At 44.0% G+C, this 22,954-nt stretch overlaps 2 protein-coding genes across 2 annotated transcripts; both read left to right on the top strand.

Annotated features, from left to right (window-relative positions):
- Nucleotides 1–317: 317 nt before the first annotated feature.
- LOC133885682 (protein NETWORKED 2A-like) lies at nt 318–3,047 on the top strand. Its single transcript, XM_062325419.1, has 2 exons — nt 318–411; nt 535–3,047. Exons 1-2 carry the CDS (start codon nt 318–320, stop codon nt 3,045–3,047), a joined length of 2,607 nt encoding a protein of 868 aa, XP_062181403.1.
- A 17,566-nt stretch (nt 3,048–20,613) lies between these two features.
- Nucleotides 20,614–21,996, top strand: LOC133885371 (two-component response regulator-like APRR1). Its single transcript, XM_062325076.1, has 3 exons — nt 20,614–21,066; nt 21,150–21,323; nt 21,409–21,996. Exons 1-3 carry the CDS (start codon nt 20,656–20,658, stop codon nt 21,769–21,771), a joined length of 948 nt encoding a protein of 315 aa, XP_062181060.1. The 5' UTR covers nt 20,614–20,655; the 3' UTR covers nt 21,772–21,996.
- Nucleotides 21,997–22,954: the final 958 nt, after the last annotated feature.

Genomic DNA, 22,954 nt, shown 5'->3' with positions numbered 1-22,954 from the left:
CCGGCCGTCCGGCAGCGAACCACCCACCAGCCCGCCCAGCCGCGGCAATCGCACGAAAGAGACCACCCGTCCCCCGTCCTATTTCGATCGCAATGCCGCTCCCCGCCACCGTCCCACCTCCCCTCTTCTCTCCTCCGGGCTCCCGCGGCACGGCTCCACGCCACCGCCACCGCCACTACCCTCGCCGCACGGCCCCGCCCCATCACGTCGCAGCCATCCATCGCGGCGCAGCGCACCCCACGTTTCCGCGGCCGACGACGCGGAGTAGAGGCAGGAGGGGGAGCGGGCCGTCGCGCGCGGCGTGACCCCGGCCGGCTATGCTGCAGCGCGCGGCGAGCAACGCCTACTCCTGGTGGTGGGCGTCGCACATCCGCACCACCCAGTCCAAGTGGCTCGACACCACCCTCGGCGGTACGCGCGGCATCGGTTCACCTCTCGTCTCCCCGTTGCCATCTCCACCATCTCAATATCGCATCGCATGATGAGTTCGAATTGTGCATTGTTCACTGGATTTGCATTTGTGTTGTTATGCAGAGATGGAGGACAGGGTAAAGGCCATGCTCAGGCTCATTGAGGCCGACGGTGACTCGTTCGGCAAGAAGGCGGAGCTCTACTTTAAGAGCCGGCCCGAGCTCATCAACCACGTCGAGGAGATGTTCAGATCCTACCAGGCGATCGCCGACAGGTACGACCGGATATCCAGTGAGCTGCACAGGGCCAACCACACCATTGCCACCGTGTTCCCGGACCAGGTCCAGTTCTCCATGCAAGAGGGGGAAGGAGGGGGGTTCCCGAAGGCGATTACCGGGATTGATCTCAGCAATTTCAAGTTCCCAGCGATGGAAGGCTTGTCCATGGACTCGCGGGGCGCTAGCAGGGGCACCAGCCCAGTCCCAAAGAGGGGGGCCCAGGGGCACCGGAGGGTCACCTCCAACATGAGCAAGGAGAAGGCGCAGGAGGATATCGACAAGCTGCAGAAACAGATCCTGGTGCTTCAGACCGAGAAGGAGTTCTTGAAGACCTCTTACGACAGTGCGTTAGGCAAGTATCTGGACATTGAGAGACAGGTGGCTGAGTTGCAGGATGAAGTCTGCAGCTTGCAAGATGCTTTTAGCACTGGCGCGGCCATTGAAGACAATGAAGCCCGGGCATTGATGGCTGCACGAGCCATTGTGTCGTGTGAGGATACATTGCTGAACTTGCAGGACCAGCAAAAGAGATCATCTGAAGAGGCGAAGGTGGAGTTTCGACGAGCCAATGAGGCAATGGAGAAGCTAAAAAACTTCAAGGATGAATGTGGCTTGCCTCATGCGCAAATGGATGGGCGCGATCACCAGGACACAGAACTGAGCCATGCACTGCCGTTTAAGGATGCTGATGATTCTGCTCTGAACGAGGGTAGGCTTGACCTGCAGGAAATATGTCAAAAGGTCAAAGAACTAATTGAGTCACACCCGGAGCTATCAGTCGCAGAATTAGCGGATAATGTTGATCGACTTGTGGAGAAGGTAATCAACCTTGAGCTTGCTACTACTTCACAGAATGCTCAGATTAATAGAATGAGGACTGAGATAGATGACCTTCACAAGCGCCTGCATGTTTTGGAGGAAGACAAGGCGATTTCGGCTGTTGATTCGAGTAACTTGGTGGACAGATTGAAGAAAGTTGAAGAGGTGCTGCAAGAAGTCCAACAAATTAGGAAGTCCGTACAAAATGGGACAGAGAACATTTGTAAACAAATGACTGAAGCCTCCCATGAACTTACTGAATTCATCGAAACATTAAATGCTCCTGAGCCACAAATCAGTGATGCCGTGGATTCATTGCAAGACTCCAAAGACAACGCTTCTCTGGAAGACGATTCAGAACTAACAAGTCTGTCTGTCAAAAAGGAGTCATCCGGTTCTTTACATGGCACTACATGTGAAACTGAGAAACATGATGAAGGTCCTGCAGCGCGGGAACAGCTAGTTCCAAATGAATCAGAAGGTGAGAAGATTCTATTAGGAGAGTATGCATCTGTACTTCAGAGTTACAAAGATAAAGAGCAGCTTTCGGAAATTGAGAAGAGACATCAAGAGAACCATCTTGAGGCCATGTCAGAACTGAAGGTACTGAAGAGTTCCAGTGCAACGAAAGATGAGGAGATTCACTCTCTTAGACGCATGCTAAGTTCTTTGCAGAAAAAGATGAGTGCTTCTATTACTGAGAGTACTGAGAAGTCTGAAGAAACGTCCAGAATAAGCACAAGTCCTGCTACAGAAGACAAAGAGATTGCTGAGATAGAGGAATACATTAAGCAATGCCAAATTGAGGACCCACTTGCTTGTTCAGTTGCAGAGGAGAAATTGAGAGCAGAGATTGACAGGGTGTTGGGGGAGAACTTGGACTTCTGGTTGAGGTTTAGTACATCATATCATCAAATACAGAATTTCCAAACATCATTTGACAAGCTAAAAACTGAGATGGATAAATTGACTGATGAACAGGCTCAGGGGGGTGCTTACGGTTTTACTGCTAGTTATCAGGTAGCAAAGCTGGAGTCAGCAGTCCTAGAAAAGAAATTTCGGGATTTAAATACAGATCTTCAAGTTTGGATGGAAAAGAATGTGCTATTGAAAGGAGAGGTCGAGAACAGATTCTCATCACTGTGTAGCATACAAGAGGAGATATCAAAGATTACAACTCTGGATAAAAGTGATGAAGTTCACTTCACTCCTTTCCAAGCTGCGAAGTTCCAGGGAGAGGTACTTAATATGAAACAAGAGAATAACAAAGTTTCTAAGGAGCTAGAAGCTGGGCTGGACCACGTAAGAGGCCTTCAAGTGGAGGTCGGGAGGGTGCTCTTGAAGCTCAGAGAGAATCTTGAGCTATCTATAGCAAGAAGCAACCGAGCCCAACAAAATTTCAGGAACCTGTCAACAAAAGCCGGGGTGCCCCTTAGAACCTTCCTATTTGGCCCGAAGCCAAAGAGACCTTCACTCTTTTCTTGTATGGGTCCTGGGTTGCATAAGCAACATGGTGGCTCGAAGACTGGGCGTAGATGAGAATTGTTGGATCAGCTGCAATCTGTTTTGGACGTATGATGCTAATGAGATCTCGATGTACATGACAATTGATATGCGGCAAATGTGGTTTCTCGTAGGCCTTAAATGTAAAAAACCGTCATCTCTTAATTCAAATTTGGTTTGTGATTGTCCATTCCTTTCTGCTTTGATATGGGGCCTGTATGACCGTAATGTTAGAATTAAATCTGATGAAAATGTATAATTTTAAGTTTGTTTACAGTGCTCATAGTTAAAGGTAGTCAAATGGGCCGGTATGAGGTACAGCTATTTTGGCCCAACCCAGGCACGGCACGACAGCCAGCGGGTTGTGCCTTGGTCGATGCCTCGGCATGGCCCGTCACGTGGACGGCACGGCTGGGCATGGCATGCGGCGCGTAGGGGAGGCCCGATAGGGCATGTGGCGCGCAGGGGAGGCCCGACTGAAAGTATCGGTGATGTTTTAAGAGGGGGTGAATAAGAACACTTAGAACTATTTTGGCTCTAAAAATAACATAAGATAAACCTATATCAAATTCTATCTAAATGTGCTCTAGATTTATCTAGTGTGTCTACTGTACCGATCAAAATACTTGCAATCTATCTAAAAAGGTAAATTGCAAGAATATAAATACGGAGACGTAAATAAGGTAGAGAGAGCAAACTCGGCACAAAGGATTTTTTTCGTGGTACACGTTGGAGCTTCACAAATGATATGCTCCCAATCGGCAGCTGGTCATGGCTCTTGAGCCACCAAGTCACAAAGACAAGGCGTCTACCCGGATGAGCCACCAAGCCACAAAGGCAAGGTCTCATCACTGGCCTCTCTTCCGGTTCCTTGCCTCTATGATCACTTCAGAGCTTAAGCCATCAAAGCAAGGGTCTCCGTGTCCTCGCATAATTGCCTTGCCATCGCTCCACATCAAGTCAGAGGGTCAACAAGCTTACTAGTGAGTCATCAAGACTACAAGGTGTCGGCGTATCCTTGATACAAGGTTGGATCACTCTTTAATCCACTCTCTAGTCAGCAATCACCTAGCAATACTCTCTCTAAGCCTATAACCACTAATCACTCACTAATCTTGTGCTTAATCACCTTGGATAATCACTTTAAACACTTTGGTGGCTTGGATGTCTTCTCAATTATACATGAACTTCTCTGGACTCCAGCAGCATGTCACACCTTCAAATGACTAAGTGGAGGGGTATTTATAGCCTTAAACCCACGCACTAGCCGTTAACCCAACGGCTTTGAAAAGCTGTTAACATCGAATGATCTGGTGAGTACACTCTCACAAACTAGCCGTTGGAACCCCACTCAAGCCTCTGTGAATACTAAACACTCCGGTGTATACTTCATCTCCATTACCGAACTATCTGGTGAGTTATCCTGGGCCATCCGAGTCTTTCCTTATTCTCTATGTAAATTGCTCCGGTGGATGCATCTGGTGCATATCACGTCATCACCGGACTATCCGGTGAGTTGACTTCAGCCAACCGAGCCAATGCAACCCTCTCTGGAAATAATGCTCCGGTGTGCACAACCTTCATCACCGGACCATCAGTTGCGTTGAACTTCGTTCTGCCTCTTTGCACTGTTCATTGTCCGGTATGTACAATACATTAATCACCGAACCATCCGGTGCTTTGATCTTCAACTTCAATGGATGCAACCTTCTCTGGACAAAATGCTCCTGTGTGTATCTTCTCTGATCACCGGACCTTCCGGTGAGGTCTTCAGGCCTCTCTCCCCTTTGCCAAATATGCTCCGGTGAGTTCAACACCCAGAGCACCGGACCATCTGGTGTAACACTTCTAACAATTTTAGCCATGTGTCACCCAAGAATTCATCCGGTGATTTCATCAACTTATACATCAGAGCATCTAGTGAACTTATCCTCTTTCTATCTTGATAAGCAATCAAAACTCCGGTGGGTTCAACACTCAAAGCATCGGACCATTCGGTGAGGCAAAACTTCCATGGACTTCTCCAATTCAGTCCAACTTTGTCCTGGCTGCGGTAACTTCTTCATGTATTGCATCCATGAGACCTACTAACATATATTCTTGACAAATATGTTAGTCTCATTGATTATATTGTCATTAATCATCAAAATCACAATCATAACCTAATAGGGCCATTTTCGCTACAATCTCCTCCTTTCTAGTGATTGATGACAACATAACCAAATCAAGTGGCAAATAATAAATAATACCAAATGTAAAGATCATAAATGAGCACAAAGTCTTACCACATTATTTGGATACATGTTCTTACCATTTAGTCCTCCTTTGTTGTGACTCTCCCTTTCTCTATTGCCACTATGTCCCTTGAACGACCTATGCAAGAGCTTCTCTTTTGTCAATCTAGGCATCTAGTATCTTTTCTTCTCCCGCTTTGTCAACTTCGGCATTCCTAGATGTCTTACTTGTTGCTACAATCTCCTCGCATTGTTCATCTTGTTTTGGTCATCAAACTTCTCCCCCTTTGTCAATAATCTCCCAAAAAGGGATATAAACACATATTAAACTCAAGAGAAAAACATTATAGCACATGAGAAAGAGCTTCACAAATCATGATTCAATAAAAGGATACCAATTGTATGTATATCACTACTACCAATTGTAGGCTATGAAAGCACATGGATCATAATTTATGAAACTCACATAATATAGTATAAACTCCTATATATGTGTGCATACATATGATGAGAAAGAAATATATGCACAACTAGACAATATATCAAGATGTGAAGTTTTAAGCTATATTATGCATAGAGGTAGCATAAATGAATAAAAAATCTGACAATGGTACCAATTGAAATATTTAAGCATTGTATACCTCTAAGAACATGTTGATTGCTCCATGAGACTACAAAATATGTCACTAAAAATACATGTTAGTCTCAAAATCACAACCTATAGGATATACTCACACTAAATATGTGCATACAAGTGTTGAATACTTATGAGATATATGCACTTGTTATTGATAACAATGTGGATTTATCCTATAGATTGGCTCATGATATATGAAAGATACCAATTGTAAAAACTAGTGCCATGAAATGAACCTACAACTAATAAACTATGTAGGTTGCTCATGGGTTAGAGATAAACACAAGAAATCTACCATATGAAAACCTACACTAGACATTGTAATAATTTGAAATAATCATATGCAATCCTAGACGAGGCAAATAAGCTAGAAGCAAAAAGACAAAATGCATGAATATAAGTCCAGCTACACTTACCTCTTTTTCCTTTAAATGTGGATTTGAGTATGTGATGATCATAATTTTCTTCAATGCGTCTATCTTGTATACTTGACTTCTTTGCTTATCTTCACTTTATTTTGTAAGTCAAGCCTCCAAATCCCCAAGCCGACTTGTGCTTCAAGTCTTCTTTGGAACCCAAACCGATTAGGGCCCTTCATGTTGGTGATGGCTTCCTTAGGCACCCAAATATGTTGGTTTCACCTTCGGTCCTTTCTCCCAATCATGTATACAACCACCTTACCATTGTCCTTCTTCTTGAGCTTGTAGTGGTTGTTTTTGGTCTTGATCTTGTAGTTAGGCTTGGTGTAGATGTTGGAGGTCTTGTTAGAAAGGTTCGTCATCTTCTTCTTCTCCTTAGTCTCTTTCTTCACTTGTTTGCATTGGAAGGACTTGTAGCTTTTTTGATGGCATTTTAAGCATATCACGATGAACCGCTCCAAAAGCTTCTTCACCATGAAAGCACGGTTATCTTGAGGAGGTTGGACATTTCCTTTACCCTTTAAACTCACCAAGTCCTTCTTGAGCTTCTCCACTTCTTGCTTAAGCTCAACATTCTCTTGTGCAATAAGATTGTTAGATAATTCTAAAATAACATTCTTAACACAAATATCATTGCAAAGGGGTAAGCATGATAAATCGATTAAATCATCACAAGAAGTGGAAGCATCTACCTTATGATTGTAATTAAATAGAGATGTAGATTGCTTCAAAGGGACCTTAGTTTGAGATTCAATGCACTCAAATTTAGCTTTAAGCTCTTCATGATCCTTGTTTAGAAAATTAAATTTGCACAATAATTATTCATAATTAGAAACATAGGTAGCATGAATGTCATTAAGTGCATTGAATTTTTAAAGCTCTTTAGATTATTTCTTAAGGGCCCTTTGTTGCTCATTGATCAAATGAAGAAGTTCATCATAGGAGGGAGAATTCTCATCAGATTCATCATCACTTATATCGCTATCCATACCTTTGGCCATAAGGCACTTGTGAGATGACTGGTGTGTGCAACACATTGATTACCGAACCATCTGTTGTGTTAAACTTTGTTCTGCCTCTTTGTATTGTTCATTGTCCGATGTGTGCAACACATTGATCAACAGACTATCCAGTGCTTTGATCTTCAACTTCAATGGCTGCAACCTTCTCTGGACAAAATGCTCTGGTGTGTATCTTCTCTGATCACCGGACCTTCCGGTGAGATCTTTAGGCCTCTCTCCCCTTTGCCAAATATGTTCCTGTGAGTTCAACACTTAGAGCACCGGACCATCCGGTGTAACACTTCTAACAATTTTGGTCACGCATCACCCAAGAATTCATCCGGTGATTTCATCAACTTATACATCAGAGCATCCGGTGAACTTATCCTCTTTCTGTTTTGATAAGCAAGCAAAACTCCGGTGGGTTCAACACCCAGAGCACTGGACCATCCGATGAGGCTAAACTTCCTGGGACTTCTTCAATTCAGTCCAACTTTATTCCAGCTATGGTGACTTATTCATGTATTGCATTCATGAGACCTACTAACATATATTCTTGACAAACATGTTAGTCCCACTAACTATATTATCATTAATCACCGAAATCACAAGCATAGCCTAATAGGGTCATTTTTGCTACGTTGACACACATGGCCCGGCTAACTATGGGTGGGGCACACCTGGCCACACGGAGACATGATCTGTTAATGGGTTAAATGGATTGTGCCCGTCCCATTTTACCGTTTACACGAAAAATTAAAAAATTCTAGCCATTTTTTTTTACCGTTTGTGTTCAAAAAAATCATTTTTTTTGGCAAAATTCACCATTTTTCACCTATAAATAGAACACCATCATGCCCTTTTATTCAACACCAGCAACAGCATTTGCTCTCTTATTTCCTCCTCTCATTTTTCTATCAAAGTTCTTGAGAAATTGTAATAATTTGGAAAAATTAGTTTGAATTGTTGCCAAAAATCTAAAAAATTTCAATACCGTCATATCCTGCTATTTTGAAAAAATCTTGGTGATTCTTTGCATCCATGTTCTTTATTGTTTCTTCTATGCTTTGTAATGTTATTATTTCTCTTTTCTAACTCCGAATATTTGATTTTTTTAGTGTCATTCAACATTGATCATGGATGGCGATCATCATGATACGTTCATCGATCATGTTTTTTCTTCAAGGACTCGTAGGGGACTACAACCTCTTTGATAGCAATACTGCAGATGAAGGACCCAACGTTGAACCTCCATTTGCTTCACATGCAGCATCACCTCCATCGTCAGGCTTTACAAGTGCACACACGTCAGCAAGCACTGACTCTATAAGATCAAGAGCCACTTTCAAAGTTTGGTAAGACTTCAAAAGGATCTACAGAGAGGAAAACGAGGTAAGTGTCAGGTATGCTAGACGTTGTATTTGCAAAAATGAATTATCTGCAAATTCCTTAGGTGGAACGGTGTAGGAATCGGTGACGTCTTGAGAGGGAGGGGTGAATTAGGACACTTAAAAACCTAAATGGCTCCAAAAACTTCACAAGATAAACCTATATAAATTTCTAACTAAATGTGCTCTAGGTTTATCTAGTGTGCCTACTCTACCGTTCAAAAGATTTGCAACCTACTATAAGAAGGTAAATTGCAACTATGTAAGTGCGGAAATGTAAATAAGGTAGAGAGAGCAAACTCGGCACAAATGATTTTTATCCCGTGGTATCGATGTCATGAATGCCACCCCTAGTCCATGTTGGCGATCCACTAAGGATATGCTCCCGATCGTCAAAACTCTTTCGGTCATAACTCTTGAGCCACCAAGCCACAAAGACAAGCCTTATACCAAGCATCTCTTTCGGTTAGTTGCCGTCGTCTTCACTTCAAAGCTTGAGCCACCAAAGCAAGACACTTGAGCAACACTTGGAACTGATTCTTTCTTGGTTTGCCCACCAGTTTTCTAAAAAGCTTCTCTGTTTCCTCTAAAGTGGTGGGTTATTATTTCCTACCTTTTTAAAGTCAAACTCAAATCATGGATAGTTGTATAACTATTTGGAAATGGTATATGCCTTCTATATGGAACTGTCTTGCAAATATCTATGAATTGTTAACTGTTTATCCAACTTCAGCGCCACTTCTTATGACTCATGAGTTACTTTTATTTTTGCTACAGAACTGGGATCTCATTGCACAAAACTGAAGATAAGGCCTACCTGGCAACCTATAGAGTCTAGTTAAGGATTAAAGCTCTAGAAGTTGAGAAAGGAGGGCTCGGGTTTCCTCCTAACAAGCAGCGCATCAATATCCAACTGTAGTATGTTTATCTTCGATACCTCTCTTTTACTTCTCCATATGCTAGTTACTAGTCTTGTTGTCTTTGTAGTGGATCCTGTTGACAAATGTAGATGTGAATTACACATTTATTTCTATCTCGTCGCTAGTTACTATTCTTGTCGTTGGTATGTCTTCGTTGAAAAATCCAAAAGCAAATTCAAAACCGTAGTCGAAAAGATATGTTGCATGTGCAGCATAAGTCCCAAAAGCTAGTCACTTATGTTTAGTGTTTTCTTAAAAAAAATTAAAAGATAAAAGTTTAATGTGTTTCTCAAGTTTTTGGAGAAGTGCTATATCATTCTCTTGGTGGGTTTCTTCAACAAAAAAAGTAGCTTCTTATTCATCCTTTACAGAGCATTCAATCTTAGTTGTGCTTTGATTAAAAAATATCAAAACAGTAATAGATGTGCCTGGTAAGATTGTCTGATGTATCCGCACTTGCAAAAGGTCCATACATGTGTAAATATCTTCAGTAAGATGTAGTTTTGTACCTTCTTGCTTCTTCATCTCTTTTTTTACAATAGGAAAAAGTTATGTCCTTTTGCATCGTGTGATGCATATAGTCCTAGTTCATTATTATATCATCTCAGTTCATAGCTTAAAGTTGAAGGAAATGTAAGCGTAAAAATCATATAAATATAAATCATCGATCACATAGTCAGGTACTAAACCATCATCCATTCTTGACGACGAGATCCATGGCTACCACCTCCAATGCTTAGCACACCATACTTATATTTTCTCTCTTGCTTTCCTGCTGCATCACTCTCTAGAATCTCAGACAATAAGTATCCCCGAAAAGTGTCTACATAAAAGAGGCTATTATTTTCTTATCAAAAACAATATCATTAAGGCATAGCTAAATTGCCAAAAAAAAAAGTAGCAACCCAAACCAATATTTATTTCTTTTTACTTGCTCATAAGTCACCTAGCCAACCACATATAACATGGTGTATATCTAGGCTCGTTAATGCCTAGGGCTATTCTGACTATTCGCCATAATGAGTTAGCAAAGTGACACTTAAAAAATAGATGTTGAATATTTTCATTGTGGGTACAAAAGATGCATTGAAAAAGTTCATTAAGAAGAGACCGATGGCCTCCCACCTCCGCTCCTCTCCGCCCCCTCCTCTCCCCGATGCCCCCACCCCCATATCGATCAGGATCCTCTGACTTCACCGACTAGTGAAGTCAGGTGATTTCAAATCACTATAGACCGTTGGATCATAGATGGATGGACTGGATGTTATGCTACAATGTACTATGAATAGTAAAAGCATCGCAATAAACTATCATAAATGTTACAATATTCGCGCTGTTTCCGTTGCCTTACTCCGGGGCACCACTCCTTCGAGTGTTCGCGTTCTCTTCTGCGGTCGACATTGCTCAGCCTGGGGGGCCATCATCCTTCTCAGGAGAAGCATTGTTTCGGCCGGTGTCGCGTCTCGCCTCCATTTTTGCTGGGTGCACCCGTGGCTGGGAGTGTGTCTGCGGCGGGGAGTCCTGCTCTGTCTGATGGCCGGGGTGCTCAGGGCGGACGCCATCCTCGCTGTAGGCCTCGCAGGAGCCGTCCTGTTGGGGCTGGCCCCTTGAATCCTTCTTCATCATCAACGGGTGAGGCTCTTGGGTCCCTTGTGCAAGGCGTGGAGATGGCTGTGCCAATCATCATTGACAATCTGTCTAGGGAGTTCTGTGTGCTTAGTCGCTCTCAGAGCATTGCGAGGGTGGAGGAGGACCTCCGTTGTGCAGTCTTTATTTTGGTTGTCGGCACCAGGCCATCGATTTCTCGTGTGACGTGCTTGAAGCTATTGCTGATAAGTTTTGTTTGGACATCGATTCTTTGTCTATCTGAGAAACCAAGTGAAAATATGCCTTGGTTTATATGTGATGAGTGATTGACAAGGTTGTTGTTTTGGTTTGTTGATTTGTGAGATTGCATAACTTGTCTATGTACTGCAAATATGATCAAGACTAACTAAAGTTGCAGAGAAAAATAGAGTTGGCATGTTTATCTCTGAGTTTAGGAAAATTGTACATGTCGGATGGTCCGGCGCTCTGGAAATTGAACATGCCGGAAGGTCCGGGGTTCAGATGTGATTCATGCCGAAGCATTTCCAACTCAGAAGCAAAAGTTGGTGTACCCACCAGATAGTCCAACGTTTGGGCAGTATACACACCAGAGCATTTCTTGCAAAGAGGCTGAAAATTGGCCCTTAGTGACTTATACTCGCCATATGGTCTGGCTCTCGAGCAGTACATGTCGGATGCTTCGCTAGAGTATTTCCTGCAGAGAGGTTGCAGAACAAGTCTGGAGAGGTTGAGCACGCCGGATGCTTTGCCCTATTCTTGGTTTATATGTGATGAGTGATTGACAAGGTTGTTTTGGTTTATCGATTTGTGAGATTGCATAACTTGTCTATGTACTGCAAATATGATCATGACTAACTAAAGTTGCAGAGAAAAATAGGGTTGGCGTGTTTGTCTTTAAGTTCAGGAAAATTGTACACGCTGGATGGTCTGACGCTCTTGAAATTGAACACGCCAAAAGGTCCGATGTTCAGATGTGATTCACATCGGAGCATGTCCAACCCAGAAGCAAAAGGTTGTGTACCCACCGGATGGTCCGGCGCTTAGGCAGTATGCACGCCGGAGCATTTCTTGCAGAGAGGCTGAAAATTGGCTCTTGGTGACTTATACTCGCCAGATGGTCCGACACTCGAGTAGTACACGCTGAATGCTTCGCCGGAGTATTCCATGCAGAGAGGTTGCAGAATAAGTTTGGAGAGGTTGAGCATGCCGAATGGTCCAACGCTCAGGAGATGTGTACACCAGATCATCCGACGTTCATGATTTGTTTGTAATGTGCTGATCAACTGAGGATTTTGATTTTGACTAACCCATAATGGAGTTGGAGATATGTGTTTGCTTGTGTTATGTTATGCAGGTGATGAATGCAACTTGGCGGCCAATGGTGGGACGATAGGGGCCAAGCAGGGTGCTTGGTACTAGACGATTGAGGAGGCTGGGCGGAGTCAAGGGTGATCCTATCTATACACATGGAGGTCAAACAAAGCATATAAGATGGATGAAGATGATGTGTTGATAAAGTCAAGCGGAAGGGATGCTGGTGTAAGTGACAAGGTGATCCGAGGGATCGAGAGCGGAAGAGACTTACCGGTGGTCAAGATCGCAAGACAGAGTGCACGTGTCGACATCAGGAGGCTTGCTTGAAGTCAAGCAAGTGGGAGTGAGTCACGCTTTAAGAAGCATGCAAGGGGTTCCACGGTTTGGCCTTAAAACCGCAAGAAGGATGGAAGTGCGCGTGGCATCATCACGAAGCTTGCGTTGAGACAAAGCTAAGTCATGAAGGCACCTCAGTCGTCCGATGGATGGAGGAGAAAATAGACTAAATGCTCTTGGTGGTAGGTAGGAGTATACTACAAGAGACGGATATTTTGGGAATAAGTTAGGAAACTTAGGTGTCAAGGAACCTAGGCTATAAATAGAAGGGTAGGGTTAGTTGAGCCCTTGGAACCAACCACTTGATCCCCTTGAGTCATTCATATGAAAGCTTTGTGTTAGAGTTTTAGAGGAGAGAAAGAAGAGTGCTTAGCCTATGTATTAGGTGAGAGCTATGTGAGGAAAAATCTTTGTAATCTGTCTAAATTAGGGTTGTCCTCTAAGCAATAAAATTTGTGTTTACTCTTGTGCTTGTATTCACCTACTTCTAGTTTACCTTTATTCCCTTGCAAGTTTGCAAGTTTTCTCTTCTCGTTGTGTTTTCGTTCTGGTTGTTGAGCTAAAAAATTTTCACCTTAGGAAGTTGTTCTTCTTATTGTTAGAGTCATAAAATTCACATACATATGTATACAAGTAAGTCTTGAATTCCTTTGCCTTTAGATCATCAACTTGGAGAATTTCTTCTACTGAATGTTTTTTTCTTTGCTTCGAAGGTTTCTTTCCTCAAGTTGCTATCTTTTATAGCGATGACCCATGAGATGAGTTTTTAATGGAACCTAGGGTTCATATACATCCACGAGAGTCATGTGTTTTTTTGATATTTCCTTATCAACTTGATTCTCTCCGGTTTCACTTCCGCTATTACTTTTTAGGTGTGTTGGGTGATAAAAGGAGAAGCCCATCCATTTCAAAAGAAATTTGTAAGGAGCCTATTCACCCCGCTCTAGTCATCATTCTTGGTCCTACACTATCCATCCTTCCACTCCAGAAGACTTCCTTCTCCTTTTTCTTGATGAGGCGATGGCTGATCTGGTTATCAATGGTGGTCGGCCTATTCATGCTTCCGGTTTGATCTTGCTCATTCAGCATTGGACTAAGAAAGCTCATGCAATCGAGAAGGTCTTGCCTTACTTGGTTGATCTGGTCCTTCATGGGGTTCGGCTCATGCTTGGGATTTGTCAACGAAAGAGCAGTTGTTGGGAAGGTTTTGTTGGATTCAGTGGCTACATCCTTTAACTACTAATTGATCGGACTTGTCCTCATTTCATCTGTCGGCGTGGTTGTATCATCTACATTTATTTCCCTCTGGTTTGGATCTCCTCATTACAGAGCCGGCGGAGGCTGGGTCTGGGGATGGTCCTCCGGTGGAGAGAACGTTGGAGCACAAGATTGATATTGTTCTTGCGACTGTCCATGGACCCTCTCTTTCCTCTCCGAATTCACTGCTTCCTCTTGGTGATAGTGACAATGAGGATATGCGATGTTGCTAGCGTTTTGGGCCCTCGCTAGACCGGCCTGGTGCGCCAAGGGGCTCCAGCAGTTCTGGTAGCATCTCTGCTCGCGTCCCCTAGCGACCTTTACTCTGCCATCTGCATCGGTTGTTTCCCTAGGTCTTTGCCATTTATTGCCTGTTCTGGGGTACGAGGTGGGTGCAGGGCACGATGGGTCTACGGTTGTTGTTGCCATCACTGCGGCGGGAGATGTCGGACCCTTTGCCCCCTAGATTCAGTTGGATGAAGGTTCTTCAATCCTGAGTGACACTGTGGTGGGTCTAGGTGTTTCTATATTGGCTGTTAATCTGGACCATGATGTTGTTGTTCCTCCCCAGGTGATGTCATTTGGGGGCACTGGGGAGTCGACTCCATGTGGATCGGTTCCCTCTTTGAGCCTTCATACAGTCTTGGGGGAGTCTGGGACTATTTTGCAGCGTGAGGCCTCATCTCTAGTTGTTTCGTCCGCTGCTCAAGCTAGTTCATCACAGTTGTCTCTGCTTGTTCTTGTCGTGGGAGAGTTTGTAGGAGTTCCTTCTAAGCCTTTGCTGGTTTATTCGAGACAACGATGTCAGACTCGGAGGCAAGGTGCCCCAGTTGTTGGACCGGTCTCTAGTACATCTCCCTCTTCACCAAGTATTCCTGATGTCCCTCAATCTCATGTATTTATTGCTCAAGTTTCCAAGTCAGTTGACAACCTCCTACCTCTTCCAAAAATTCAGAAGAGATGTTCAAAGGGTTCGCTGCTGGGTTCCTTACCGAGGCATAGCAGACGCATGACGGGGATTGCTATGTGGTCTCCAAGGACTGAGGTTGGAGGAACTCAATGCAACATCATGATAAAATTGGGATTTTTGTCTGAAAAGGAATAGTTCGACCAGTGTGCTCAAGATTCTTACGACAAGTTATTTGAGCAGCTTCTCACTCCGACACATTTGTCTACCTTGGTGGTCATTTTCAGTTGGTCTTCAGATGATGCTGATCAAGTGAGGATGGCAGAGGATGTCTCAGTGTTGGGTTGAGTGTCTGTGGGTGTGTTTTCTTTCCGGTCTCTCTTCACATTTTGTTTCAATGAATCCATGTAATATTTTGATTTGGAATGTACGGGGTCTTAACTAGAAGGTGAGGCGTGACGCAGTCAGGAAAGTGATGTTTTCCTCTAGGGAAGACATTTTGTGCTTGCAGGAGATGAAGGTGGCATCTATTTCTTCTCGGCCGCTACTCTCTGTGCTTGGTGTTGAGTTTGACCACCATGTTGCTCTCTCGGTTGTTGGTTCGAGGGGTGGTGTTCTCATCGCTTGGAAGGGTGCGGTTTTGTTGGGAAACGGGTAGGCTACGCTAGCGCAAATCAAAATTTATCTACCGCATTCAACCAGGAAACCATGCGAGTAGAGGATCATGGATCGTTACCACTCAACGCGCAGTGCAGCGGAAGAAGAGTTGGAGTAGACCGATCCAACATCGTGCACGTCAATGCAATCGAGGCAGCTCTCCGACTAGCTATAAGCAAGTCTGTCACGCTCCTCGACCAGATCCGAGTAGTCCTCGACCAGCTTCGAGTGGTCACCGTGTGATCCTCGACCACGTAGAGGAAGCAGCGACAACAATGGAGAGGCCTCGATCACGTCAGCGATCATGAAGAGGAAGTAGTCGATCACCTTATCGACCACAGAGCATGTACAGCGCTGCGATCTTCACACCGAGAAGATTAGCATCGCAATAGCAGCAGCGTCTCTACGGTATCCACACGTACAGGAATGGAACACCGAGGGATTTGCAGGGAGTTTGGGAAGAGGTGGCAGCCAGGGTTTTTTTGTGACGGGATCAACTCTTGCACCCATGGCTCCTCCTCCTCTTATATAGAGTACGCTAATGGACCTTTAATTACATTAAAGCTCATTATGACTCTAAATCCTAATGGACCTTTAATCATATTAAATCCCACATGCAGATCCAATCCGCATATGTGATCACCTCTAAGGCATATCACCTACAGGTTTGTCAGGCCCTTGGTTCCAGAGTCAACAACTATTCCACCTCGGTCTAGTTCACTCATCAGGATGGACATCTGTGGTGGCTCACAGGAGTCTATGACCCTCAAGTTGATGAGTAGAAGCTGTTGTTCCTGCAAGAGCTGTGTGATATCCATGCTCTGTTCATTGGCATGTGGCTTGTGGTGAGTGATTTTAATTTGATCTATCAGGCGGAGGATAAGAATAGTTCTAATTTAAACTGAGCAATAATTGGTGGTTTCACCGTCTATTGGATGACTCTACACTCAAGGAGATCTCTCTTTTGGGGCGCAAGTTTACTTGGTCCAATGAGCGTGCTTCTTCAACTCTTGTGAGGTTGGATCGGGTGTTTTGTACGGTGCAGTGGGAGGATATTTTCCTGGATTCCTTGCTGCAAAGTTCGGCATCTACGGCCTCGGATCATTGTCACCTTATTCTTGGTCTCAAGGTCAATACCCGCGGCAAACGTCGTTTCCATTTTGAGAGTTTGGCCTTCTCTTCTTGGTTTTCATGATGCGATGCAGCAGAATTGGGATCCTCCAGTCTTAGCTATGTGCCCCGTTGAGTGTTTTTTCATCAAGTTGTCATGGCTAAGCAGAGGCCTTCAAGGTTGAGGTCAGCAGAAGGTGGGTAATATTCGATCGCAGCTTTCCATGGCTAAGGAGATCCTTCATTGACTAGAGATTATGTGTGATCTCTGACATCTTACTATGGAAGAAGTCTGGTTGTGCAGGAAGCTAAAGCTTCATTGCCTCGGATTGACATCTTTGGGGTGCACCATTGTGAGGTTGTGCTCGCGCATTCTTTACTTGAAGGAGGGTGATGCCAACACCTCTTTCTTCCACCAACATGCTGGGTTTCGGAATAGGAATTTTTTTTATTTCCAAATTTGAAGTTGATGATCAGACCGTGACAAGTCAAGAGGAGAAGCATGCTACAATTTTTTGGTTTTATTTTAATTTGTTGGGCTCTGCAGTTGAGCGAACCTCTACTTTGAAACTTGGTTTTCATCAACACTCTTATGACCTGGAGTCTTTAGAGGGGTCATTCACTGAGGAAGAGGTTTGGGCGACTATTAAGGACCTACCGTCGGACAAAGCGTCGGGTCCTGATGGCTTTACTGGAAGGTTCTACAAATCTTGTTGTACTATTATCAAAATGGATCTGTTGGGCACTTTGGTGGTGATTCATCAAGGAAAGGGAGCCAGGCTGAGGTTGCTAAACACAACTTTTCTCACTTCATTGCCTAAAAAGGTGGATGCTTTACAAGTAAAAGATTTTTTGTCTTCGTCTTATCAATTCATAGTTTTGCAAAGTTGGTAACCAAAATCTTGGCCGATAGATTGGCACCAAAGATTTCCTCCATGGTCTTGGCTAATCAAAGTGCTTTTGTCCGGAGGTGTTGCATTCAAGATAATTTTATGCTTGTCCAACAAATGGTGAAGTAGGTGCACAGTCAAAAGAAACCTCATATTCTTCTTAAGTTGGCCATTTCTATAGTTTTTTATTCAGTTTCTTGGACTTTTTTGTTGGAAGTATTGCATCATTTGGGTTTTGGTCGCCGTTGGTGCAATCTCATATGTAGCCTGTTGTCTTCTTCTTCCACCCGTGTTTTATTAAATGGGGAGCCGGGGGAGGTGATAGTGCATTGCAAGGGTCTTTGGTAGGGTGATCCTCTCTTACCTATGCTTTCCATCCTTGTAATGAATGTTCTGAATTCTTTGATTAACCGTGCTAGTGATGAAGGGCTGCTACAGCCTCTCTCTACCTGGGGACTTCAACATCGGGTCTCTTCATATGCGGATGATGTGGTTATCTTTCTCCAGTCGGTCGCTGAAGATTTGGACTTAATCAAGCAGATTCTTTAGCTCTTTGGTGAGGCTTCGGGTCTTAAGACCAACATCCTCAAATGCCCGGTTTCACCAATTCATTGCAATGAGGAGGACATGGTGATCATTCGGGATTTTCTGCATTGTGAGGTAAAGCATTTTTCGTGCACTTATTTGGGCCTCCCACTGATAGTTCGAAGACCTTCCAAAGCCGTCCTTCAACCTCTCGTTGACAAGGTCTCAGATAATCTCCATGGGTGGAAGGCTTCTCTATTGAATCATGCGGGTAGGCTCATTTTTGTGCGCTTGGTTCTCACAGTGACACTGATTTACCAAATGATCGCCATGGATCTTCCCAAGTGGTATTCAAATATATTGACAAAACACGACAAGGCTTTCTCTAGACAGGTCAAGAACAAGCTAAAGATAGTAATTGCTTGGTGTCTTGGCAGCGGGTGTGTCACCCTTTGCATTTTGGTGGCTTAGGTATTCATGATTTGGTGACTCTTAGCTGGGCCCTTTGGATGAAGTGGTTGTGGCTTCAAAAGATGGAACCATTGCGACCTTGGGCCGGTTTTGAAATTCAAGTTCATCCGAATGAAAGGGCTATGTTTGCCATGCCTATTGTCACTTTGGTTGGCAATGGCAGCAATACCAAGTTCTGGTCTGATCATTGGTTGCATGGTCATGCTATTGCTGATTTGGCTCCCCATCTCATTTTTGTAATTTATCGAAGGGTGATCAATCATAGGACAATTGCTCAAGCTTTGGAAAATAGACAGTGGGTGGTTGATATCAAGGGAGCCCTTTCGGTGAGGGCAATTGAGGAGTATTTCAAGATCTGGGATTTGTTGGAAGATTGTGTTCTACAACCCAGGGTGCAGGACCAACACTCTTGAAAGCTTTCGGATTCTGGGGTTTACTCTAGTAAGTCGACCTACAATGCATTCTTTGTTGGTTCGATTAAGTTTGCGCCTTGGAAGCGAGTGTGGAGGTATTGGGCACCTCTACATTGCAAATTCTTCATTTGGCTTGATGTCCGTAATCGTTGTTGGATGGCGGATAACTTGGCCAAGCATGGGCTGCCTCACCCGGTGTCTTGCCCCCTTTGTGATCAGCGGATGAAACAATCCAACATCTGCTAGTGTCTTGTGTGTTTGTTAGGCAGGTGTGGTTTGATAGTCTTCATAAAGTCATTTTGCAACCGGTGACCGCAGCCATGGGTGTCTGTGTTCTTCAACCGGTGGTGTCACGACATCAAGATGTTTGCTAAACAGCACAGGAAAGGTCTCAACTCTCTAATAATCCTTGTTGCTTGGGAAACTTGGAAGCACCATAATGATTGTGTCTTCAATGGAGAGGCCCTAAATAGTAGTGAGTTGCTGAGGAATATGGAAGATGAGGTTTCTCTATGGTGTGCTACTAGGACTAAAGACCTTCGGTCTCTATTTGTTTAGTTCTTTGTCAGTTTGTGTTTGTCTGTTTTGTGTTTTTTTTTTCTTTCTTCTTCTTTTTTATGTTTGTGTTTTATGTGTTGTACCGATTTGTTGTACATATTTATTCTTTCTTCTTTTAATAAAATAACATGTAGCTCTCTTGCGCGTTTGAGAAAAAAATTACATTTTAGGCTACCATTCTAGTTTCTTTTAATCAAATTATCTTTGGTCAAAATTACTCCTCTTCCTAAATACCATAAGATCTTTATTTTGAGCGAGAGTTTAAGTTTCCACAACCATTTATTTGGAACCGTGATGGGCTTATTAATCATCTGTTTCTGTGTGGAATAGATTGAAAAACTCTCATTCGCATGTAGTCCCCATCTAAATGTGTCATGCTCATCGGAGAGGTTAATATGCACTAACTTTGACACTAGATTGTGCAGGGCAATTAGTTTATCTCTAATAAACTTGTTAAAGGTTGGAGCAACTTTCTTTGTTTATTAATGCATATATGGTTGGAGTATATTCCTTACCTGCGAGTCTGACGCCTTTTCATTCGTAGGTGTTGAATTCAGCATAAATTTTTAGTTTTTCATCAAAGGCAGACATATTTTGAACTTCGCTTTCGTGGAAAGGAATCTCATTTTCCTATGGCTTTACTAGATAGAAAGACGGACAACTTTTTAATGAGCTATTTGCCTTGCCAGAAATCTCTACATATGAGTATTCTCATTGAACAATCTGGTTGTCAAATAGCCATGATAGAGGTTTTTTGGAGTATACGAGACATTTAAATTATTCAGTATGCATTAGATGATATCCTTGACATGTTGACTGTCAGCTGTAGTTAGCATGCTGAGCACCAATGCTATTAATTTTCTGCCTTGTTAAAGGAGAGGCCGTACAATCCGTTGGTGTATATATTGAACTATACACCAAATGTTCTCTTTTTATACCAACCCCCCTTCACTTGCACTTACTCCCCAAACACATCGAAGGGATTCACATCCAAAAGCCATGTTTCAGCCTTCGTCCTCGTCGGCACCCAACTACAGTGGCCTCTCCATGCACCATGAAGTGAGCTTCTCTTCTGCTTTGCCCACAGCTCCAACCGAAATTCCTCGCGGCGGTTTCTTCCATGACAACGGTGGCCTGTTCGTTCCAAACGTCGCCGCGTCGGCGCCACCTCCCTACCCCTCTTCCCTCCCTTCCTACTATATCCATAGGAACACCAGCTCACACTTCCTTCCTCTTCACCACCAATTGCCTGATCCCCTCAGCAGTAATGCCACCTTCTCTTGCTCGTCTCCTTCGGCATGCCAGCTGCCTCTTCACCGTGTCCCTTCCTCCCCTTCCTCATCCTCTGGCGACTTGTTGGAATTCAGCACTGGAGCCATGCGGCGTGTCTTCAGTACTGGTGACCTCCAGGTAATGCAACAAAGCCTCAAGCTGGATTATAACTGATCATAAATAACTGCTAATCACTTTTCACTTGTGTTGATGCATAACAGGTTATGAATGTATCACCGTCTCCGCCGCCGCCACTTTCAGGTGACACGCACAGCCAGGACGCAGGGGGGGCTTTCACTCAGAAGGTCGGGCGTTACAGCGCTGAAGAACGGAAGGAGAAGATCGAGCGGTATCGTATCAAGCGTCAACAGAGGAACTTTCACAAAAAGATCACTGTAATGATCCCCCACATCACACAAACCTGCAAGTGCATCTATGTCCTCAAATGAATCTCTTGCTCACCATCTCTGGCCTCTTCAGTATGCCTGCAGGAAGACGCTGGCAGATAGCAGGCCAAGGGTCCAGGGCCGTTTCGCGAGGAACATCGAGACAGAGGCCGAGGCTGTTGCAGGCCACGAGCAGGAGGCCTCCGACAACATCTATGAACAGTGCAGCTACAGCAACCTCATCTACAACAGCAGCAACTGCTACGACAACCAGTGCAGGGAAAGTGGCAAGAGCACAACGTTTGACGACGGCAAGTGGTGGTGGGAAATTCCGGTGGCAACAGCAGCCAATGAGCATCATGGGCACCACCACTACCAGCAGCTCCTTGGTTTCGACGTCGACGATGACGAAGACGAGCTGTGGGCCAGCCTAGCTGACATGTGCTCTGGGACCTGATCTGGCCTCAGGCTCGGGGGGTGCTCCTGAATCCTGATTGGTGTTGTCTGGTGCAAGGAAGGCAGGGAGCTGCGAGCGGCGGCTGCCGAATCAGTGTGGTGGTCAGAGTGGCGTTGCTGACCTTCTTGCGTCCTAGTGCAGCTTAGGCTTTAGGAGAAGGGTAAAAAAAATGAAAAACACATAGATGGAAAAGAACTTCTCGTGTAAGAACAGCTTGTTTTGTGTGTGTGTGTTCCGGGTACTTCCATAAAGCTTGGCCCTGGTGTGCCTTTCTTCATACCTGAAATCTGAGTGCTGCACCTTTAGCGCCATGTTTATGTCGAGTGTTGTGCTGTTTTGATTTGTCTTGCTTGCGATTCGCAGTTGTTAGTGCTGGTTCATATGTTTGGCTGAGGTTAGTGGCATGCTTGGTTTAACAATTTTTTGGTCACTGACATGACAATGAGCTGATCTAGGAGCCCACCGAGCTAAGCTGTGTGCCGACCGGAAGGTTCCGTTCTTGTTGCATATGGCAATTAATCTTGTTGATACTTATGGATGGTGACTGTCACTGATAACAGTCTCACATGTATCTCCCAAACACTATGGAGAGTGGCGTGCATAAAAAAGAGTGCTTGGTAAGTTTGACAAAGTTAAGACAATGAGTCCAACACATAAGTTTAAGGGCTAAGAAAGTACGGCGAGCCACAACTCTGGCAATGAACCAACGGTTACGCTATGAAGTTAGGCTTCAAATAGAACACTACATGTATGTTCTGAAATTGTGTCTATGCTCTCTGGACGCCATTTTGATTTTGTGGTTTATTTTGCAGGGCTTTTGGGGTTTTGCAGGGCTTTTGGGGGTAATGATCCACATAGAGGCACCTGCTCAATTGTGTCGATTCAATTCAGGAGTTGGTTGTTTCTTTGGTGTAATACGGTTACCTTATGATCTATGAACACTTATGATTTCATAATTTGACTGTCAGTAATATTTTTGCGAAAGTACCTTCTCCTCAGTGAAAGAAATTCATTTTTTTTTCTTCTTAAGCAAACTAAAAAAACATGATTTAACGCCGTAGCTGCGGCTTACACAATAGAAGAGACGGAACAAAGACGCAAGCTATTTTTGTTATGGAATCATGACACTGAAACAGCTTTAGCCTTGATGTGATCGATAAAAGTTGCAATTTTACCCTAAATG

The sequence above is a fragment of the Phragmites australis genome, chromosome 11, assembly GCF_958298935.1.
Source record: "Phragmites australis chromosome 11, lpPhrAust1.1, whole genome shotgun sequence".
Taxonomy (NCBI): Eukaryota; Viridiplantae; Streptophyta; class Magnoliopsida; order Poales; family Poaceae; genus Phragmites; species Phragmites australis.
This window is presented reverse-complemented; position numbering and strand designations above follow the sequence as displayed.